The 23,032-nt window shown below is 47.4% G+C and overlaps 1 protein-coding gene across 5 annotated transcripts in view; it reads left to right on the forward strand.

Annotated features, from left to right (window-relative positions):
- Positions 1-23,032, forward strand: part of SLC7A1 (solute carrier family 7 member 1) — a 668,243-nt gene that overhangs the window by 465,410 nt on the left and 179,801 nt on the right. For all 5 annotated transcript variants that reach the window (XM_086935153.1, XM_086935156.1, XM_086935155.1 and 2 more), the window contains one exon: positions 1,347-1,449. In XM_086935153.1, the coding sequence (XP_086791279.1) occupies positions 1,347-1,449 (103 nt within the window). The remainder of the gene's footprint in view (positions 1-1,346; positions 1,450-23,032) is intronic.

The raw sequence follows: 23,032 nt of genomic DNA on the forward strand, positions 1-23,032 counted from the left end.
GTTACTGAAGAGCTTGAGCGTTTCTCAATTAGATCTTCATCAGAAAATATGAAGAACTTTGTCGCTAGACGTTCCTTCCCTAAATTGCAAATTACATCTAGCTGCAGGATAACAGAATGATTGTCCCTCTGCAGTCAGCCATACCGAGCCAAATTGGTTAATATTTACAGTACCTCTTCAAGGTTCACAATTGAACACTAGGTGAAGGTTCTAGATCAGCAACCATAACAGAACACAAGGAAACCTCCTGTTGTTGTGCAAGAGCCTAAGTACTGGATACGATCACTCGCAGAACTTGTCAAAGGTTAAGGCTATTGAGTGCCCATAGTCCAAGCTTGAGAGTACAGCAAACTGATTTGCTGGCCAGAAAATTCCTGAAGATAATCTGTTCAAGCAAGTTCAAGTGATTTAGGATCATACCTATAACACCTTTTCATGGGTCACAATGGGACACTAATTGAAGTGTAGCCATCAGGAACTTCTGAAGAACACAAGAAACTCTCACCTTTGGTCAAAATTTCAAAGTATTTGATACAATTTTTTTTTAAACTAGTCGCATGTGCTTGAATGCCCTTAGCTAAACGACCTGCTGTTCAGAAAATTCTTGAAGATAATGTGTTCATGCAATGCTTCACTGATTACTTCTTCCAAAGGGCTATACTGCTGTAGGAATTAATTCCTGTATTTCTCCTCAACTCCCTGACTCAGTGGTGTGTACTGTCAGATTGCGGCACCTTTAACTGCCTTACTCTCAATCTGACATAGGACCCAGTAGCACAGCTGCAGTTCTCTATGGAAGGACCCTTTTCCACAGAGTAACTCCCTCTAGGGGCTTGAAATCAACAGAAGAAGTGTTCTGCCTCACCCATATGTAGTCACATATGCGGACTGGAATACATTCTCAAATGTGGTTGTTATGGTACATGCTATGAAGCAGTCCTATATTAAAAAAAACAACTAAACAATACACACAATGTTTAACACAATCTAAAAAAATCATACATTGCAGGGGAATCACATTCACTTCAAAGATTTTTTTCTGTTAGTTTTGCTATTGCTTATATTGAGTTTGTGGTACAAATTTCCTCTCATCAAATCCAGTGTATGCTATTTTATTTTGCTTTAAAATATAACTAGCATGTTTATATACCTGTCCTATTCCATTAGACAAAATGTCAATTGTCAACACTTTCAATGTAATATGATTGTTGCAACTTTTTAGAAAAATACAGAGCCAAAGTACTTGAGGAAAACTTAGCTCATCTGCAAATCATGCAAATTAATGCTTAAGCTGGAACAACCTATAACTATATTTGACCAAAATCAACTTTCTTTTTCCTCTACAGCTATTATGGCATTTCTCTTCGATCTGAAGGATCTTGTTGACTTGATGTCCATTGGAACTCTGCTGGCTTATTCTTTGGTGGCTGCTTGTGTTCTGGTTTTAAGGTATGCTATTTCAAATGTGTTGGCTTATTTTAAGAAGGGGTGTGCAACACTGAGGTGACTGTCCTAAACAAGCCCATAGCACTAAATTAACCAATAATTTAAATGCAAAACTTATGATGAGCTACATTCCAATCTATATTCTTTTTCAGTCGACTATATGCAAATGGCCTTGGTGCACTGTTCCAGTTGGTGCAATCCAGTCCAAATGAATTCAGTCACTTCACCTATTGTGTTTATAATCTTACTGTAGATTGTGGGTTGTACTGCGCACTCTGTTCTTCTTCAGTAATCCCTGGTTTCAACAGTTTTGAATTTTTTCTAACTGGGCGTGCTAGGTAGGTAGGAGGGCGCTAACCTCCTGTGAATCAAAAGTACATAGTAGGTGATAGGTTATCACTGACCCTTCCTGCACTGCGAATTCTAACCGTTTAGGTTCGCTACTTTGTTTAAAGTGTTTTATATGTTTATCCTTCTATCTTAATCAAACTTTTACACAATGATATGAATATTTTCTTCATTTCTATACATTATTTTGCTTTTCACATAAAAAGATTGTTATTCTCCTTTAACAATTAACACAAAATTACATTTTCACAAAATTATTTGTTTTATACTGTTGTTAATCCCAATGCATTTCGAGATCTCTAGATCTCTTCTTCAGGGGAACAGCAGCTAAAGACAGTAATACTTTCAACAATAAATGGGATCCTACTGGCCCCTCTGATGTAGGCAACGCAGGGCTGAAAGGATGTGATGAGACGTACAGCAAAATATCATCCAGATTCAACAGGGTTCCTTATGTTCTGAGCGCTAGTCTGAGATGATAGTAGCCAGAAATACGACACCGTATCCTGCTCAGTTTGAGAAAAGATTTAACTCGCAAGTTTATGTGAAAAGCAAAATAATTTATAGAAATGTGTGCAATGCAAATAAATGAAGAAAATATTCGTATCATTGCATAAAAGTTTGATTAAGATTTATTATTTGGAAGGATAAATATATAAAACACTTTAAACAAAGTAGCCAACCTAAACGGTTAGCATTTGCAGTGCAGGAAGGGTCAGTGATAACCTATCACCTACTATGTACTTATAATCTTACTGTGCCATAGGATTCAAACTTCATCTCACTGATAAAGCCCAAAAAAGGAATAGCCAATCATGATTGCTTGTGCTCCCGTTCAGAGAGAGGATGCGACTTGGAGTTCAAGCAGGACGGTTTCTTTTAGAGCGGGGCTAATTTACAAAAGAAGGGCCAGTTGCCTCAATCGTTCATTTAAAGCGTTTCACATCCCTGTCTGATTACCGAGGCCTGGCTACCAGCAATGAAGTGATGTAGATGCACAAGACACCAGGCAGTTTCTGTATCCGGTGCCCAAGGCCGGACTGGCGTAGCGGGCACCGGGTGTTTCTATGGTGGGCCGGAAAGGTGGTGCCCGGTTTTGTACCAGTGGGGGCAGTTTTTGTTGCTAGGGGTCGGTTTTGTAGTAGTGCTGCAAAATCGCCCCCTTATAAAAAATGTTTTTTTTAAGTGCAGCCGCAGTGTTCCAGCCCTGGCAATTACGTCTCCCCGCCTCCACCAAACGGTTAACCGTTTGTGCTTTCATGGTTTTTTTTTTTCTTGTTTTTCAAATTCTATACATTTTGTCTTTGTTGTGAAGTTAGAATCTGCTCTGTGCATTGCAAAATCCCTGCTGCAAGTCATTAGTGCCAGATTTATCTGCCTCTTGGTGTGCCTTCTCACCTCTGTCTCCTCCAGATACTAAGCAGAACCAATTTTGGGTCGAGTTCACCCTGCCTTCCCACCACATCTGAGGGCTGATCTAATACCTCCAGCCAAAATCCTTGAATGTATGGGCACATTCATATTATGCCCCCCCTGGCCGTCCACTGCAGACTAGCTCTGAAATAATGTAATCATGCCTAGGTATTTGATTTGTAAAATCCCAGGTTTAATGCATAGGGTTACACTGTTCTGCCCTGGGTAAACTTCGGGCTTGGAACCCCTCTTCCTTTTTCAGGCATCCCATTTCTCCTTCTCCTGTTTGTTTCAGCTCCTCCAAGCTTCTGTCTGGAAAACATAGGATCACCTTTTAAGATTTTGAGATCCCTGTGATGTAGAATGTAACAAGGTTGTTGGCCTCTCAACTGGAGTGTTCTGGAATCCTCATTTCCTTGTATGTATACACATTGTGCAATGAATTCTAAGGTGTTGGAAGTGGTGAAGATTAAGTAGGCTATATTAAGTTCTCAAAATTCTCAATATCCCTCTAACATTAGATTAACCAGTACATGTACCAGTTTATTCTCCCAAACTTCAAACGCTCTGAGGTAATAGAGTTCCAGCACTGACTTAACTTTCAATGTGGCATTTGCAATGTTATGTTTTCCCTTCCATCCCATTCTACCCTAACTGTTATTGCATTGCATGTTTTACTTGCTTATTGCTTCCTTATAGGAAACTGTCTCTCTGCTGTTCCATCACCTTCTCTTAACCATACATCGCAACTCTGTTCTAATCATCCGGTCATTCTCTGGGATAAATGTACACCCTTTCACCACCAGTAACTTTTTTAGTATGTGTTAACATCTAGCATGCTGCTACCCTATGCCCCATGTCTATTTCTTCGGGGTGGATGCATCATTTTTCTGGAACAGGTTTTATTCACTCTCCAAAGAGGATTTTTGAAGGACTTGAAAAACCACTGGTGATGTGTTCATCTTGTACATTGCTATCCTTCCCAAAATTTGAAAGTTTGGCCCATTGGACTGACTGACTTTAAAAACTATGTATTGGAAGTGTTTGGGTTCTTCTGTGGTAAGGAGTTTTGAGTGGGGAATCAAATTGCAAATAATTTAGTTGCATGACCTTCAGTCACTGATGGGTATAGTTTAGAATCTGCTTTTCTAGTAAGAGAAGCCTGCGGCTGCCAATGCAGGTCTTTGTCACCTGGGCTCAGTTGAGCTTCAAAAGGAAAGTTTTACAAATTGCCGCAGTGGCACCAGTATCCTATTCTCGCACCGCCTTACTGCGGTTGCGGGGGCATTCTTGTTCCTCGAATATCATTTTTAACTGTCAAAATGCGCCCACCTCCTGCCCACATTGCAGCCTTTCATTGGATTCTTCCTTTTCAAGTATAGACTGTATGTCTTCTACTTTTTGGAATATTCCCGCCCACAGTCTCACTTCCCCCTCCACTCCGCCCAATCCCCCCTCCCTTTTGAGGTTCTTTAGTATTAACTGTCGATCTCTCTCGAAACACAAGAGAGATATTTTTGACCTTTTGGAGACAGCTAGCCCAACTGCTATGTTTGTCACTGAAACCTGGTTAAACGATAGCTCTGGCCCTGACATCGCCATGGCTCTCCCCAATGATTACACCTATGTTGGGCGGAACCGGGCTCTTAAAGATGGCGGGGGAATCGCCATTATTTTCAAGAGAGAATTCTCTTGTAAATGGGAAGACCTCGATTTCCCTAACTGCGAAGCGGGTCTGTTCAAACTCTTACTTAATCCTCACTTTACTTTAACCGGCACGCTAATCTATCGTCCACCGGGCTCTGCTAGTAGTTGGGCCTCCTCCTTCCCTGAACTTATTGCCCCTTTCTTGGCACAATCAACTAATTTTATCATCGTTGGTGACCTAAACATCCATTTTAACTCTGCTTCGTGTGCTATTTCCACACGCCTCTTACAGGATCTTGCAGCCTTAGATCTTCATCTGCATAATTCCGACCCCACTCACAAGGCCGGCAATCTTTTGGACCCCATCATTTCTAACCTCACTGGTATTTCCTACCTATCCTCAACGCCGGTCACCTGGTCGGACCATTTTCTTGTTAATTTCTCAATTAAAATGACTATGGTGAATTCCTCTAATCCCGCTCTGCCTCACAAAGCCAGCAGGAATTGGAAACGTTTAGACGTAGCCAAACTAAACTCCTTTCTTGCCAACTCAAAACCTGCGCCGTCCAGTATAACTACTAAAGAGCTACCTACGGTCAGATCGTGGTTGACAACAGCGTTGGATTCCTGTCTCCCGACGCAAAGAAATAAATCTCAAATCCATCACCCACCGGCACCATGGTTCACTGACGCACTTCGCCAAGAAAAATCCAATTGCAAAAAACTGGAACGCCTATGGCGTACCAACTATAACTGTGATCAGAAAGTAAAATACAAGGCTGCCCTTAAAGCCTATCACTCGGCTTGTGATAGCGCCAGAGCCAATTTTGCTAATAACACTATTCTTACGGCGCAAAATAGACCCAAGGCCCTGTTTAAAATAGTTAAAGAGCTTTCAGGTGCGTCTACTGTACCTAAGGATCCCTGTCTGGACACTGCCCAATGTGATGCTTTAGCCACTTCCTTTGTTGAGAAGATTGATAAGATTTATGATACCTTCAACTCTACTCCTGTTGCGTCCACTTACCCTGATCTAACCTTACGCACTCCCCCTCCTGCTATCATCCCTTGCTCCATTTCCGCTTCTCCCCTACTTCACACTTGGGATCCTATCTCCCCTACGCTTTTAAAAAAGTATCTGCAAAACATAAAATCTGGCTCCCCTCTTGACCCAATGCCTCCTCAAGTTCTAAGCTCTTTGGACCCTGACCTACTCCATATTATTTTGAAGGTTCTGAATGCATCACTAACTGAAGCTATCGTTCCTAATGAATGGAAGCATGCTATGGTGGTCCCATTATTAAAAAAAGGCCAACGCAGACCCCAACAACCCATCTAATTTCCGCCCCATTTCTTTGCTTTCATGTTTCTCTAAAATTCTAGAGAAACACGTCAATTCTTTGCTCAATTCCCAAGTCAAAACCTTTAATCTTCTTCATGGCTCTCAATCCGGGTTCAGGGCTGGTTTTTCTACTGAAACCACTCTCCTTGGTGTGTCGGAATCCATCAGACAAAAGGTGGACAATGGGGAGACAGTGGCACTCATATTGCTTGATTTGAGTGCCGCATTTGACACCGTCTCCCACTCCATCTTGTTGTCCACCTTGAAATCTGTGGGTGTCGATGGTTCCGCCCTGGCCTGGATTGCTAATTTTCTTTCTGACCGCACGTTTCAAGTTTTTTCTTCTACTTCTGTGTCATCAATATTCCCCTCTAATCACGGTGTTCCACAAGGGTCTATCCTCAGCCCTCTTTTTTTTAATTTGTATGTGAGACCTCTTGCTTTTTTGGCGGAACAGGCAGGTCTTACAATTTATTCCTATGCCGATGACACTCAAGTCATCTACTCACTCTCCACTAACAAAAATCTCCCCTCTTATCCAGTATTAGGGGTGTCTTTCATAGATTCACATGCCTGAATCATTCCCCGTCGTCGAGACGGGAGCCTCCGGTAAATAAAAAAGTAATGTCCATAGACATACATAGAGAGAAAAGGGTCCAAGGGTCTCCCCTTAGTAGCCTTTCCTTGTCCTTATGTAAAAAGGACCAAACTGACCTAGTCAGCCAATCAGCTCCGACCTCCCTCTAGAACCTTCCTGGGAGGAGCCTCAGTCCCTCAGATTTTCTACCGCACGTTGTGCTAGGGAGTCTCCAGCCTGAGCTCTCCTCAGGATTATTACTAAAAAATCATCAAACTCTCTTGGAAGTTTCTCTGAAACAAAAAATCTCTTCAAGGACTTCCTCAACACACTACCCCTGAAGTAAGTGTGTGTTTATACTGCCTTTGTCATGTCTGACTTGGGGAAGAAAGCCCTGTTCAGGGCCTGCTCTTCCTGCAGTAAGAAAAGGATTCATGTGGATGACAAACACGACCTGTGCCTGTATTGCCTTTACCCGGATCACAATTCGGAAAAATGCGCAATCTGTCGGTCTTTTCCCAAAAAGACCGTGAGAGACAGAGAAGGTCGCCTTCTGATCTGGCTGGACAGGCTTAAGAACAGGGACAATCCAGAGTCCTCTGTGAGCAGCGTTTCCAGAACTTCTGCTAGCTCGAGCAAGAGGCCAAGGGACGCTTCCCCGGGCCACTCAGGCACTCCTCCTGCGAAGACTCACAAAAAGTCTTCTGAGGCGAGATCGGCGTCACCCTCAGTGTCGGCGAAGGAAGAAAAAACCTTCAAAATGCCTGCTCCGTCCTCCAGACAAAGCCAGAGGACTACCTCAGTAAAAACCACGGTGTCTACCACATCGGCATCGTCGCCCTCAGCTTCAACGACGATGACTACTTCCTCTTCATCTACAGGTAGGCCAGTTTCTTCAATTATTCCCCTGACAATGTCGACGAAGACTACACCGTCGACGACGCCATCAACAGCGACGAGCACATCGTCGTCCAAACCGTCGTTGACGAGAGTGTCGACGAGAGACTCGTCGACGAGACAATCGTCTACGAAGGCACCGTCGATGACGACGACGGCTACGCAGTCGTCGACGACCAAGATACCTTCGTCAACCCCTCCGTCGACGGAGACCTCGTCGACGACGAGCCCGTCGACGAAGACACCGTCGACGAAGACACCGTCGACGAAGACACCGTCGACGAAGACACCGTCGACGAAGACACCGTCGACGAAGACACCGTCGACGACGGGCTCGACGACGACGGACTCGACGACGACACCGTCGACGAGCGATTCGACGACTAACGAAACATGGAAGAAATCAAAGCTGGTGGAGACGCCGTACATGATGCTACCACCGTCGACGGACCCCTCGACGACTACGAGCTCTACCATTCAGTATACTAAACAGGAAAAGTCAATAATTACCCCGGAAACGACGTCTCCTAGCAAGGTGGAAAAACAACCACCTCAGGAAATTTTCCAAAGCGAGGAATCCGAGGAGGATGACCATCTGAATCCCGCTACTTCTCTCACAGACCTCCACATAAAATGCCAAAGCACGGATGAGGAACAGGACGAATTCACGTATCAGGAGCACTCGGTCCAAACCACTGTCCACACCGAAGTCACCCCCATGATATGCCTGCCGGCGACACTGGTGGATGACTTGAAACTTCTTGTGCAAGACTACAAGCGGCGCTTTCCGGAGCCTAGCAAAGGTGGTCAAGCACCTGAAAGTCCCGCACCAGAGGACAAGGAAGATCAGACACCTCCAGTGCATGTTCAGGTGTCCGCACCGGAACGCCCTCATCCTCGCCATCAACCCCACCAGGAAGTTCATCCTCAAGTGGTGGTCTCTTCGGACGAAGAAGATGAAGAGGAAGAACTGGAGGAAGGAGAGGTCCAGGAGGTTCACTCAGACCACTCGGACCAGGCTGATGAGGACGAATATATTACATCATCCCCAGCTTCACCACAACCACGCCAAGCGGACTCCCCACCGGTGGACATTGCGGGTTTCCACAAGCTGGTGGAGAGAGCGGCGAAGAGATTCCACATGGTGGTGGAATCCACGGAAACGGACTGTTTCCTCCATGACTTCAAGGAACAGCCTCAAAAATCTGCAAAAGCTGTTCCAATCATAGACTTTTTGTGGGAACAGGGAAAGAAGCTAATGCTCACTCCTGCTTCTGTGCCTGCGGTGGTCCCACGCCTTGATAAAAAATACAGGGCACCACTCACTGCAGCGGCTTGCCTAAATGGTCACCCCAAACCGGACTCGGTAGTGACGCAGGCGGCCCAGAAAAACTCCCGCAACCCTTCATCACCACTGTCAGCTCCCCCGGATAAAGAGGGCAGGAAACTGGACACAATAGGCAAGCGCTTCACCTCCACATCGGCCATGTCCATCAAGGTGGCCAACTCCATTGCCTTGCTAGGACGCTACAATCGACAACTATGGGAGGACATTGCCCCTTACCTAAAGGAACTACCTGATGACGTCCAGGGTGAGGTGAAAGCGCTCCTCGTGGAGGGTCAATCTTCTGCAGCGGAGCTCATAGACTGTGCTATCGACGCAGCCATGACAGGCTTCCGTCAACTTGCGGGAGCGGCTGTGCTGAGACGACAGGGATGGCTCAAAGCCACTTCATTCCGCCAGGAAGTTCAGGCAAAGGTTCTAGACATGCCCTTCGACGGCCAGCACCTGTTTGGAGTACAGGTCGACGAGGCCCTACAGGCCATTAAAAAGGACACGGACACAGCAAGAGCCCTGGGATCTCTACAGTTCAGAAACCAGTCCTTTCGTGGCAACAAGCCCAGGGGTCAATCCTCCTATAGAGGCTCATATCAAAACAGGTCCTCGTCCTCATTCTCGTACAATCAAAAAGGACAGTACCAACACAAGCAACAACAGGGCAGACAGTCTTCATTCGGAAGGTCGTCCTACAGAGGTAAAAACACCAAGAGGGGCGCTGGCGGCCGCCAGTGACCACCTCCTCCAGCCAGTCCGAACACCATCTCCGTCCTTTCAGATTGGAGGAAAGCTGACCCATTTCCTCCACAATTGGCAGAACATCACCACGGACCGGTGGGTTCTTCAAATTATTCGATTTGGCCACTCTCTCGAGTTCACCTCCATCCCTCCCAATACCCCTCCACGCAGACGGACACACAAACATCCACGCCTGCTTCTAAAGGAACTTTCGGCAATGCTACAAAAAGGAGCAATCGAAAGGGTTCCGGCATCCTCGAAGGGGAAAGGATTTTACTCCCACTTCTTTCTTGTTCAACAAAAAGAAAACAAGTGGAGACCCATCCTGGATCTCCGGGGGCTCAACACCTTCCTACGAAGCCAATCATTCAGGATGGTGACAATTCAGGAAATCCTGGGCATCCTAGAGAAAGGAGATTTTATGGTGTCACTGGATCTCCAGGATGCATACTACCACATCCCTATCCTCAAAACTCACCGAAAGTTCCTAAGATTCGAGGTGGCGGGCCGTCACTATCAGTTCAAAGTACTGCCGTTCGGCCTCAAGTCCGCGCCGCGCATATTCACGAAATGCCTGGCGCCTGTGGCGGCATTCCTGCGCCAACTGGGCCACCAGGTCTTCCCCTACCTAGACGACTGGCTGGTGAAAGCACCCTCACCTGGGGACGCGGTCACGTCCTCCAACGCCTGCACCAATCTCTTTCAAAATCTGGGATTGACGCTCAATATCAAGAAATCATGCATGGTGCCCGCAACAAAAATTACCTTCCTAGGGGCAATGTTAGACACAGACTGCACGAAGGCCTTCCCCTCAAAAGAAAGAGCAGACAGGATCTTATCTCTGGCCAAGACTGTGGCAAGGAGAAACCACCTGAAAGTTCGGACTTACTCCTCCCTCCTCGGCATGATGTCTTCCTGCATACTCCTCATACCACACTGCAGGCTCAGAATGCGGCCCTTACAGGAGGCACTCGCGAGCCAATGGACACAGAGCACTGGCTCATTCGAAGACATCCTTCGGATCACACCGAAGATTTCAAAAGCTCTACAATGGTGGACAAGTCGTCACAACCTGATGGTGGGCTTGCCGTTTCTCCTCCCAGCATCACCGCTGGTGATAACAACAGACGCCTCCCTAGAGGGTTGGGGCGCGGTGCTCCAGGACCTACAGATCAGCGGCAAATGGGACTCTCAAGAGCAATTGCTCCATATCAACCTCTTGGAGCTGAGAGCAGTGTTTCTGGCTCTACAAGCCTTCCTACCCCGCATCCAGAAATCCCCAGTGCTCGTCAGGACGGACAACACCACGACGATGCACTATTTGAACAAACAAGGGGGAACGCGTTCACTCTCGCTCTCACGCGAATCGCAGACGATCTGGAACTGGCTGGTACTACACGACATCCAACTCAAAGCGGAATACGTGCCGGGAAGGGACAATACCATCGCGGACGCCCTGAGCAGGCAAAAATCCCTCTCCCACGAGTGGGAACTATCGGACAGCGCCCTCACTCACATCTTTTCTCTTTGGGGAGTCCCAAACATCGACCTCTTTGCCACCAGGAGGAACGCAAAATGCCCGTGCTACGCAAGTTGGCATCCCCAACCAGGATCACTAGGAAATGCGTTCTCCATCGGATGGTACAGCGTCTTTGCATACGCCTTTCCTCCATTCCCGATGATTCCACGGCTCCTGAGGAAAATGAAAGCGGAACCATGCACCCTGATCTTGATCGCCCCGTCCTGGCCGAGGCAACACTGGTTCTCGGATCTGCTTCGACTATCCATCAAGTCACCGATCCGACTACAACAACACCCAACCCTACTGACGATGTCCAACGGACAAGTGCAACACCCGAACCTCCATTCGCTCAAATTATCAGCCTGGCTCCTGAGCACAGAGAATTTGGGGGCCTGAATATACCACAAGACTGCAGGGATGTGCTAGCCAAAGCAAGAGCGGACAGTACGAACAAGACCTACTGTCTCAAATGGAAGAGGTTCTGCATATGGTGCTCGGACCAGGGCTTACAGCCACTCACCATCACACCAGAACAAATACTACCATACCTCCTGCACTTGGCCCAGTCGGGACTGGCGCATGCGTCCATCAAAGTCCACCTGGCGGCAATCTCGAGGTTCACCAGAACGATCACAGGACCATCCCTGTGGTCTAGTCGGCTAGTTAAACAATTCCTCAAAGGACTGTACAGATCCTTCCCGAGGCCTCGGAAGGTACCCCCCACCTGGCAGCTTAACCTGGTACTCAACCAGCTCATGCGACACCCGTTTGAACCCATTCACAGGGCATCGCTTCAACACCTTTCATGGAAAACTGCACTCTTGCTCGCTCTAACTTCGGCCAGAAGGGTCAGCGAGCTACAGGCCTTGTCCATTCAAGAACCTTATCTACAATTCAGACATGATAGGGTGATACTGCGACCAAACCCTAAGTTCATTCCAAAGGTACCGTCGGACTTCCATCTCAACGAACCTTTGGTCCTTAGGTCTTTCTTCGCCAACCCTTCCACAGCAGCGGAAAGGTCACTGCATTCTCTGGACCTTATGAGGTGCCTGAAGTTCTACCTAGAGAAGACTAAGGATCTAAGGAAATCCTCACAGCTGTTCGTGGCATACAGCAGGCCAAGAATGGGCCTACCACTCACAAAACAAAGCATATCCAGATGGATCTCCTCGGCGATTTCCTTCTGCCACGAACAGGCCGGCCGGCCTCTGAATGATCATGTTACCGCTCATTCCACCAGGGCGATGTCCACGTCAGCGGCGCTGTTTGCAGGAGTGCCAATCCTGGACATCTGCAGGGCGGCGACCTGGAAGTCACCGCATACTTTCTCCAGACACTACTGCCTGGATATCGAACTCCAGAAGGATGCGGCAGTGGGCCAGGCGGTGCTTCGCCATCTCTTTCAGTAAGGTGAGCCTTCCTACATCCCGCCTTCCAGGTATGCACATTATTGCTCTGATGATATTATATCTAAGCTGTCTCTTTATTGTATGATATTATATGCATTATCTACTGTGACGGCAGAGCAAATCTGTTTTACAAATGTGCTACTGTGATTGCTAGCTACTCTGATTCAGGCATGTGAATCTATGAAAGACACCCCTAATACTGGATAAGAAATGCGTTACTTACCTGTAACAGCAGTTATCCAGTATTGGTGTCTTTCATAGATTCACATGCAACCCTCCCGCCTCCCCTGGAAGGACTCACTTCCCTCTCGGAACTATACTACGCCAAACCTAGCTGGGTGCGTACGAAAATCTGAGGGACTGAGGCTCCTCCCAGGAAGGTTCTAGAGGGAGGTCGGAGCTGATTGGCTGACTAGGTCAGTTTGGTCCTTTTTACATAAGGACAAGGAAAGGCTACTAAGGGGAGACCCTTGGACCCTTTTCTCTCTATGTATGTCTATGGACATTACTTTTTTATTTACCGGAGGCTCCCGTCTCGACGACGGGGAATGATTCAGGCATGTGAATCTATGAAAGACACCAATACTGGATAACTGCTGTTACAGGTAAGTAACGCATTTCTTCCTCCCTTCAAGTTGGACTACAACAAATATCTGCATGGATGCTTGAGCACAAATTAAAACTGAATGGGGACAAAACAGAACTGATTCTGTTTGGTTCTGACACCTCGCTCTGGGGCCCACAACATTGGCCACCGGAGATGGGTCCTCTACCTACCCCAACTACGACTGCTCGCAATCTTGGGGTCCTCCTTGATAACCAATTGTCCTTCAGGCAACACGTCGTGAAAGTCTCCGCCACCTGTACCACCATCATCAGGTGGCTGAGGAAAATCACGTGGATGCTGCCTGTTGACACCCTGAGGACTGTAGTCCAGGCTCTTGTCACCTCACGCCTGGACTATGGGAATATCTTACTCCTGGGTGCCTGCAAGGAGGTTACTAGGAAGTACCAGGTGGTACAGAATATGGCTGTTCGCCTTATTTGCAACCTACCCGCCAGAACCCCGGTCACGTCTCATTTGCGGAAACTGCATTGGCTGCGAATTGAGAGTAGAGTCAAATTCAAGGCACTATGTCTCATGCACAAGATCATGACTGGAAGAGCTCCACACTACCTATCGGTTCTAGTGCAGCAGTATATCCCCCCCGCACACTTAGGTCATCCACCCAGAATAAGTTTAGGATACCTCGTGTCAAGAAAGCCAAAATGGGAGGCCGTTCGTTCTCCCTATTGGCACCTTCTCTTTGGAACTCCTTACCCCCACCTCTGCGTTCTGAAATGTGCTTCTTGACTTTCCGTAAAGGAATCAAGACCTGGCTCTTTAATACCTAAACTGCTGGTCTGACGCTCCTCTCTTCCTGTATATCGCTCTGTTTGCCTTAGCGCCGGGAAACCTCCGGGTAGCTGCGCGCTTAATAAATGTAATTATAATAATAATAATAATAATACTCTTGCAGTGTGTGTTTGCAGCTGCAACATGTAGCATTGCACTTGCTTTTGTGTGACATCAGCCCTCAAAATGTGTTGTTCTTTTGGTTTCAGGACACATGCGTCTTCTCCTGCAGACCTGTAGCCATACTACTGCACATTTCCCACAATTAGCACTTCTAAATTTATTCAGCAGCGGCTCATCCGCTATGGCGGATGAGCATCACCCCAGCTGCGTCAAAAACAGCAGGAAAGGAAAATAAAATGATAATGAACATGTTTTATTATATTTTTCATTTACCTTTCCTGTCGAGTCTTGGGGGCAGGGCCATGGAGAATGACAGGAGTGGTGGGCACTGTTGTCCATGCGCATGACGGTTTGGCCGGCCATCTCAGGCCGGCCAAACCGTCATGGGCACTGAACTAACCCGAGCTGAGCTGCATTTTCAGGTTGGGGAGAGCAGGCACAGGCTCCCAGTCTGTCTGGGACTGAAAATTCCCGGCGCTCAGGCCAATCCTGAACTTCTTTCGAACATGAGAGCAGCTTCAGGATAGGCTGCAGGCCAGTTCGGGAGCCTGTGCATTTAAGGAGGAAAGGAGCAGATAAGCGCAGCACAGCTGTGTGCAGGTACGTTTTTAATATTTTTTTTATTTTGTCATCCCGTGGCCCATATCCCCCTACCCGCCACTCGTCCACAACACCAGCCGCTACTCCTGAATTTATTTTCGAATGAGTATGGTGTGGGTGTTCGAGTGTGGCCAATGTACACTAATATTACCAGTGTTTATTATGAGCACATAGGAAATATGTTTTCATAAAGAGAGAAGATTAATTTAAAAGATGCTGGACATACAGAGCTAAAAAACACAGAGTTACAACTCAATGCATGAGATTCTTATACCCTAGCATATGTAATTACTTATGTATGCCTGGAAGATTTGTGGATAATTTAATCAGTTGTAAAATCACAGCCACAAGCTCTCAGAAAAGGTGTAGAGCCAGGCAGCAAACATGGAAGTGAAAACATAAGTTCTCACAAGCTGTGATCAGTGTTCTGCAACTTAATTGTCTTAACTGATGTAACCTGATTGCTCAAAGCACAAACTACGTGATCAAATTGTTTGAACATCTGAATGTATATTGGATGAGGAGGGCTCACCCGTGTCCTTTCTACACCTATCGAGATATAGGACAATCATGGTGGACCTTTGTGTGAGGGGAGGTATTAATAAGAATTTCTTGATATGTCAGGAACCCTGATACTAGATGAATTCCCTCCGGGTAAACCCAAAGGTTGTTCCTTTATTGTCAGGTGGTGCATGCTGTTGTATGGAGTATTAGGACTAAACCATCCTTCTTAGTGCTGACATGTTTCAGCCATTTAGTTGCCCAAAGGGTCACAGGCTTTCATTAGAGTTTGTGGGATCCCTAAACATGCAACTATGTACCCACATGCATAGGTAAGAGAGTACAAATGAACTAATTGTGTTCTACTTTGATTCTAAAGATGGAATCCTAACTAGGGGAGTATGTGTTAGCCTGGTCTTGGTGGAAGGGAATGCCCTCTGTAATCACACATTTGAGAGTATGTATCTTGTATTACCTACAAAACCTTTCATTAGCTGAACTCTCTATGATTTGAAAGTTAAATGCTAGATATGCTAATGTAGTTTCTTCGCAGACTTATTGTTCACGCGTGGGACTTTTTTTTGTCAGATAATGACACATTCTCTGCATCCATTATAATCAACGCATGAAATAATCGAGTGGGAGGTGGGAAGTGTCCGATAGTATTTTAAGAGTGGCTGAACAATGTTGTTCAATATAAATAGCCCACATTAGATATTTGGAATGATATCTTTTTTTGCATTTTGATAAACATTTTTGGGCCTGCGTTTAAGGAGTGTGCAGGTTAGTTTTGATGTTTTAAGTCTGTTAAGCACAATACTAATGGTGTGGTTTGGATAAGGATGCCTATATCTATATTTCACCTCGTTTTAGGTCTCTCGTGCCGTACTGCGCACATGCGCAGTCAAACTTGCGAGATTTTATGTCTCAGAGTGAACTTCACTAGCGAGGGTTAAGCCCCGCCCTTCTTCTACATTGACTGGCCTCCTAAACGGTGGCCAGCCAATAGAGAAGAGGTCCTAGTGACGTTCTTCTTTCTCTTTAAGCCCTGTCCTTTTCAAATTGGGTTCCTTGACTTACTGCTGAAGTAAAAGGTTTCTTATCTTCTATATGGGTCCAGATGGCCCCATAAACAAGATAAGGAACCTTTTACCCCAGCAGGAAGTCGGTGCGCCTAGTCTGAAAAGGCCGGGACTTAAAGACAAAAGGCTGTTTCATGGCGAGCGCTTGTCTTTCCTGTGACTTTATGTATTGCCCCAGTATTGGAACTTTCATAGATTCCCATGCTTTTATATCATTCCCCGTCGTCGGAATGGGAGTCTCGGTAATAAAAAATACCATAGTAGTAGGTACAAAAGAGAAAGGAAAGGCCTAGGCCTCATTCCCTTTTGTAGCTGATCAGCCTCTTTTTGTAAAAGAGACCAAATTTTAGGCATCAGCCAATCAGAAGAGCCTCACCCCTGGAACCTTCCTGAAGGAACCTCAGAGCCTCAGATTTTCTACCGCACGTTGTGCTAGGGAGTCTCCATTGAGCTCTGCTCTATTTCCAACTCTTTCAAGTAGATTTCTACAGTTTTTTCTTCAGGATTTCTTCAGTTTACTTCAGAAATCTCTCCTTTTCATAAGGATGTCTGAAGTTGAGAAAAAGAAAGCCCTTTTCAAGCCCTGTTCCACCTGTGGAAAGAAAAGGCTGTTTGTGGAGGACAAACACAAAGATTGCATTTACTGCCTTTATCCGGATCACAAGGCAGAGGACTGCAAAATTTGCCGCACTCTCTCCACCAAGACCTTGAGAGATCGTGCTGGAAGACTGCTTACATGGCTACAGAGGCAGAAGGAGAGGAAACATGGAGTTTCCAGTGATGAGGAGGAATCGTCTTCATTTGCTTCCTCAAAAAGGTCAGTGAAAAGGGGTAGAGGTTCCCCATCTTCCTCTGTTGGGCGCCCCTCAAAGGCTTCTAAAAAGACCCCCAGAGAGTCTGATAGCCGGGGTTCAGGAAGTTCCCCCCACCGCAGTGGGAAGGATAAGGCAGAACTGGTTTCACCTCTTAAGGGTGAGAAGACAGACCCAGCCTTCAAAAAACCCTCCTCGCATTCTTCAGAGAGGAGTTCTAAGTCCTCTACGACGAAGACCTCGTCGACGGTGGGTCCGTCGACGAAGAAAATGAAGCCCAAAATCCAATTGGTCCCGTCGACGGGCTCGTCGGCGGGAGAATCGTCGACGAAAGCTTCGTCGTCTAAGAATGTATCGTCAACGGCGAAGTCAAAAGCAGAAAGACCAACACCACGTAGGTCTTATCCTTCGACACCAGTGAGGAACCCCTCATCTGTAGTCCCTCCGGTACTTCCGATACAGACGCCACCTCAACCTCAGCGGCCGGTGCCTCAGGCTCCGTCAGAGCCAGCCGATGACCCGGATGGGGATGATGATGATGAATCATCCAATGGTAACCAAGAGTCGGATCATGATGGGGATGAATATGATGACTACATCATCCCAGACCAAGCTTCGCCTCATCAAGACTTGGTAGATTCACCTCCTGCTGACATCGGCAGTTTTCACCAGCTGATGGAACGTGCAGCTGGGAGATTTAAACTGGTAATGCCCGCTCAAACCACGGACTGTTTCTTATTTGATTTCAAAGAAACACACCGCAAGACAACAAGGTCGATTCGAATTGTGGATCATTTGTGGGAGGAAGGTTTGAAAGCTATGAAAAACCCAGCGACGGTGGTCCCTGTGCTACCGCGTCTGGATAAAAAGTATAAAGCACCAGATGATGGACCTGCAGCGCTAACGGGCCATCCAAAACCTGACTGTCGTCTCACAGGCAGCACAGAGGAAGTCGCGGAACCCCTCTGCTCCCTTAACGGCCCCTCCTGACCAGGATGGACGACGACTTGAGAACACGGGGAAGCGGTTTTCATCGATGGCTAGCCTGCTAATATGTGCCGCCAATGCTTTGGCGATATTAGGACGATATGATCGCCAATTATGGTGTGATATAGCTCCATATCTGGAACAGCTTCCACCGGAGTCAGTGGCGGAAGCAAAGAAGACTTTACAAGAGGGTGAGGCGGTCTCTATGGAAATTATAGACTGTGCCATGGACATTGCCACGACGTCCTTTCGGGCGTTGGCAGGAGCGGCAGTGTTAAGACGCCAAGGGTGGCTGAAGGCAACTTGGTTTAGACCGGAAATTCAGAACAAGCTCCTTGATCTGCCCTTCGATGGCGAGGCCCTATTCGGGAAATTATTAGATGATACTCTTCAAGAGATCAAAAAGGACACTGAAACAGCCAGGTCGCTAGGAACCCTCCAGTATCGCAAATCTCCCTTCAGAGGTTCGAGAGGCAGAGGAGGTGGTTATAGAGGTTCATACCACCAACAACAGCAGCAACGCTATTCTTCAAACAGCTCAGGATACCACCAAAACCGCCAGTCATACCAGCAAAGACAGGGCCAATCTTCGGGTTACTCGAGGCCTTACAACAAGGGCAAGCAGGCTGCCCGTGGACGGGACACGTCCAAGCACCAATAGCGGCCTCCTGGCTCTGCCTACTGTTCCCTCCTCCAAATCATCAGTTGGAGGCAGGGTGTCAAAATTCCTTCAAAATTGGTCCAAAATAACATCGGACCGTTGGGTGATCAACATCATAAAGCGAGGACATACTTCGGAATTTATGGAAGTCCCTCCACCCAGGCCCCGGCAGCCATTCCATCCAAACATCTGCGTCTCCTAAGGCTCGGGGTACAACAAATGCTCCGCAAAGGGGCGATAGAGCCGGTCCCCTCCAAACAACAGGGCCAAGGTGTAGGAGAGTAGGGTCTGCAATCCTATGATCACCCCAGATTTTTGCTTTTTGCTTCACTGGTTTACGACTTTCCCTGGCTGTGGGCCTGCTAATCAGACCCACAGCCTAGCTGTTCTCTCTCTAAACTGACTCACATGTACCTTAGGTGCATTTACCAATTGGTACTGGGCCACCTTATCAGTCCCTGTACAGTATACCTTAGGTATCCAGGGCATAGGTGTACCCAGGGCCTACCAGGGGCTGCAGCGTGTATTATGCCACCCCTGGCTGGCCATCCAAATCTGACACAACTGGCTGCACGACAGCTGGGGCAAGGTGGTGTAATCACCCTTTGCTTTAGATATAGTATTCCTATATCTAACCCTAAAATGGACACATGTATTCCTATCAGTCACTCCTATGGCAGGCCTTAACAATCCTGAAGGCAGAGTGCTTGGAATTATGTGAGATGGTGCTCTGGCATGAGCTGAGCCCGTCTGCAGCTTGCGGAACCAAGTCCTAAAGCTGTTCCATGATATCGCGTACCATATACTCTTAAGTGCATTATAATCCTCGCGGTTATTTGCTATCTTTGGTATCGCCTTATCAAAACATGTCGAGTAAGGTGTCATACGAATTGGAACACTAACCCCTCGCCAATTCTGGCGATGGGGTTAGCATTCCACCCTTCTAGAGGGACACGACATGTATGTAACTGTGAACCCCGGTTAAAGTTAACTCGAGCCTCAGCATCACAAAATGGATGCTGCCACCACAGACACAAGTCTGACCTCCTGCTGCTGGGAGTCCTTCCAGCGAGGAGAGCTTGGACAAAGGGTTTCCTGTCAGGGGCGGTGCTAGCACCATCCCAGACAGGGTTTTGTGTATCCCAGGTAGGCAGGGCTAAGAGGATGGTGACTGCAAGTGGCACCCCAGTGCTCACTATGCATCTGCCGGTTTGAACCAGTTCCAGGGGCACACCAGCCCCTGAGCTGGGTAAAGTCCGGACAAGGGAGAGGGGTGTAACCACCCCCCTCCTGGTCCCACCCATGGGCAGGACCTAGTCGCGTGCCTGCCCCTTTTTCCTGAATAGAGGTTAGGGGCAGGCCCCCTTCCCAAATTAGATAATTCTGAATCTTGACTACTTTCCACGAAAGGACTCTTGACTATTTCTGAAGACTCTCCCTTGTGGCTAAGGAGTAGCCACCCTGCACCCGCAGGCACCATCTAAGCATCGCGGTTTGCTGTAAGTCCATCCTCCGGATCAAGACTGTCCAGCTCGACGAGACCCGGATTTCCTGGCATCTCTGACCTCTACCTGCATCATCAGCCCAGCTGAGATTCGTGGGTGTGACGAGACCTGAAGGGACCGGCCATCTTCAAAACTGCATGACGCTTAACCAGCACGACCGCCGAGGGATCCTCGAGTGAGTGCTTTGGGGTTTGAGAAGCCCTGACCCTGAGCAGCTCCAGCACCGAAGTCCAGCACCCCAGCATCCACGAGATCTGCGTGGAGCCCTTCTGCTCTTTGCTGCTCACCGCGTTGTCCGGTCACATGCCTGCTGGCTAGTGGCCTTCCTGACGACGAACCACGACGATTGCACCGCTGGTCTGGTTGCTCCAGACTGGCCCTTGCTCCCTTCCAAGAGAGGAGCACCCCGGACCCTCCTGGTCCACTCCAGACGCCATCTTGACTCCACCGCGTGGGCTTGACTTTGCCAAGGTTTGTTGCCCCAATCCTGGGTCCAGCATCGCCGACAGCAGACACCTTCGTGGGACAGCTCGCACCTCCAGCCTGGTCGCCGACAACGCCTCCTGGTCCGAGGGACAGCAGAGTCCACTCACCTGGTCGAGGTGACTTCATCCGGTGCCATCCTGGTGCCCACCTAATCACTGGCTAGTGATTAAGAACTGAGTCCCCTCTGCTTTCAGGTCGTCTCCATCTTCGATCCAGGCTTGGATCACTCCGGACATCTTCACTGGTCGCCTGCCAGCAACTTCTTCTTTCAGGCTCCATAGACTTCAACAAGGATTCCCGACGTCTTTTGAACCCTGAGCATTTTGGTGCTCCAACGTAGGTTCACTATCTAAGTGTCCAGATCCTTTGTCGTTTTCAGTCTATCTAGTCGGATTCGTCCAATAAGTGTAACTTTACGAATTCTAGCATCCATAGACTTTGTCCCGCATCCCGCGTGAGAGTGCACACTGCACCCGATCTCCATAGGCTTCCTGCTCCTAACCTGAAGGTTCAGTAGTGTAGTCCTAGCGATCCTAAAGCCTCTGGATCTTGTTACTCACCTGCTAGTATTTCGCATTCCACTTTTAGTTTATATGGTTTTTCGTGCCTCTCGGGCATTTGTGTAAATTGTGCGACTTAAAGTATTTTCTTAAGTGTTTTGTTGTGTGCTTAGCTCCCTGACTCATAAAGAGATCAGGGTAGACTTGTTATAAATAAATATCCTTTTATTTTCATAACAACTTGTGTGGTGTCCTTTCACTTGGTGTTCAAGGGTTATATGTGATGGTATAACAGCTGGCTTAACACGCCCTCTAGAGATTAGCCTAAAGACTGCTCTTGTCCATGCTACTAGGATAGCTGGTCTATAAGGTTGACTTACAACCAATCATCAATAAGGGTCGTGTGGAATGATACACAGTGATCACTAGAATAGTGAGCACTACATATCAGACCAACTTCTCACATTGGTGAGCAGCAGTTGGGATTTGAGCTTGCTGTTGTTTTACCACACATATTCTAAGAATATCATTTGAAAGATCACATAAGTACCAAGGTACATATAACTTAGCTTAGAATACTCTGAGTGAGTTCTACTGAACCAGCTGTTGTAGTTCAACAGGGCTTAGCACACCCTGACTACAACTCTTAGCAAGGGATCAGTAGGCAAACATATAGTGTAGGTAAGTGCACCACTTACACCTCACTAGAAAAGCATGTCTGACAAAGGAGAGAACTCAGAGGCTCCCCTTCTGTCAGTTGACCCTCCACAGGTCATGTCTAGATATGCAGCTCTTAGCTTCCAGGAGATGAGACAAGTGTGTACCTCCAGGAAGCTAAAACAGGGTTCTAACCCTGCCATCCCATTTCTGATAGGTCTCTTAGAGACTTATGATGCAAGGAGGGCTTCTAACACAGGCCCTTCTAATCCAGATGGGAATATGCCCCCCTTAGAGGGAACTCTTGGGGACCCTGACCTCAACCTCAATGGAACAGGAAGTGATGAGGAGGAAGAGGATCAGGAGTTGTCAAGGGATGAGGCAGACAAGGGTCAGGTAGTAGTCAGTAGACTCACCAAGACCAACTTAAGCAGGCATGAAAATGGACTTGGGGGACCCCCAGGCCGACTCTCAGGCAGGCTTAACATTGGGAATGGACGAGTTAAGTCTCTTTCTAGAGGCTCTAACAGATCCATTCATACCAATGGCTCTCAGGCCTCTTCTCACAGAGGGATGACATCCCCTCAGAGGAGAGAGCATGAAGCTAAGATGAGGGAAGTCAATCTGAGGATTGAAAGGGAAGAACTTGCCCTGGCCAAAGAGAGACTTGCCTTTGCTAGAGAGCAGAAATTGAGTGGGGCAGACCCCACTGGTGGCAGGATTCTCCCAAGAGAAAAAGACAGGAGTTTAGACACTAGACACCTGAGTAAGATAGTGCCCCCCTTTAAACAAGGGGATGACATCCACAAATGGATGACTGCTTTGGAGAGGGCCTGCACTGTCCAGTGCGTCCCCCAGAGTCAGTGGGCAGCTATCTTGTGGCTCTCCTTTGAAGGCAAAGGTAGAGATAAGCTCCTCACTACTAGAGCTGAGGATGCTAACAATTACCAAGTACTGAAGAATACACTGATTGATGGGTTTGGCTTAACAACTGAGCAGTACAGGTTGCTGTCCAGAGACACCCAGAAATCTCAGTCTCAG

Source organism: Lissotriton vulgaris, chromosome 8, assembly GCF_964263255.1.
Source record: "Lissotriton vulgaris chromosome 8, aLisVul1.2, whole genome shotgun sequence".
Classification (NCBI taxonomy): Eukaryota; Metazoa; Chordata; class Amphibia; order Caudata; family Salamandridae; genus Lissotriton; species Lissotriton vulgaris.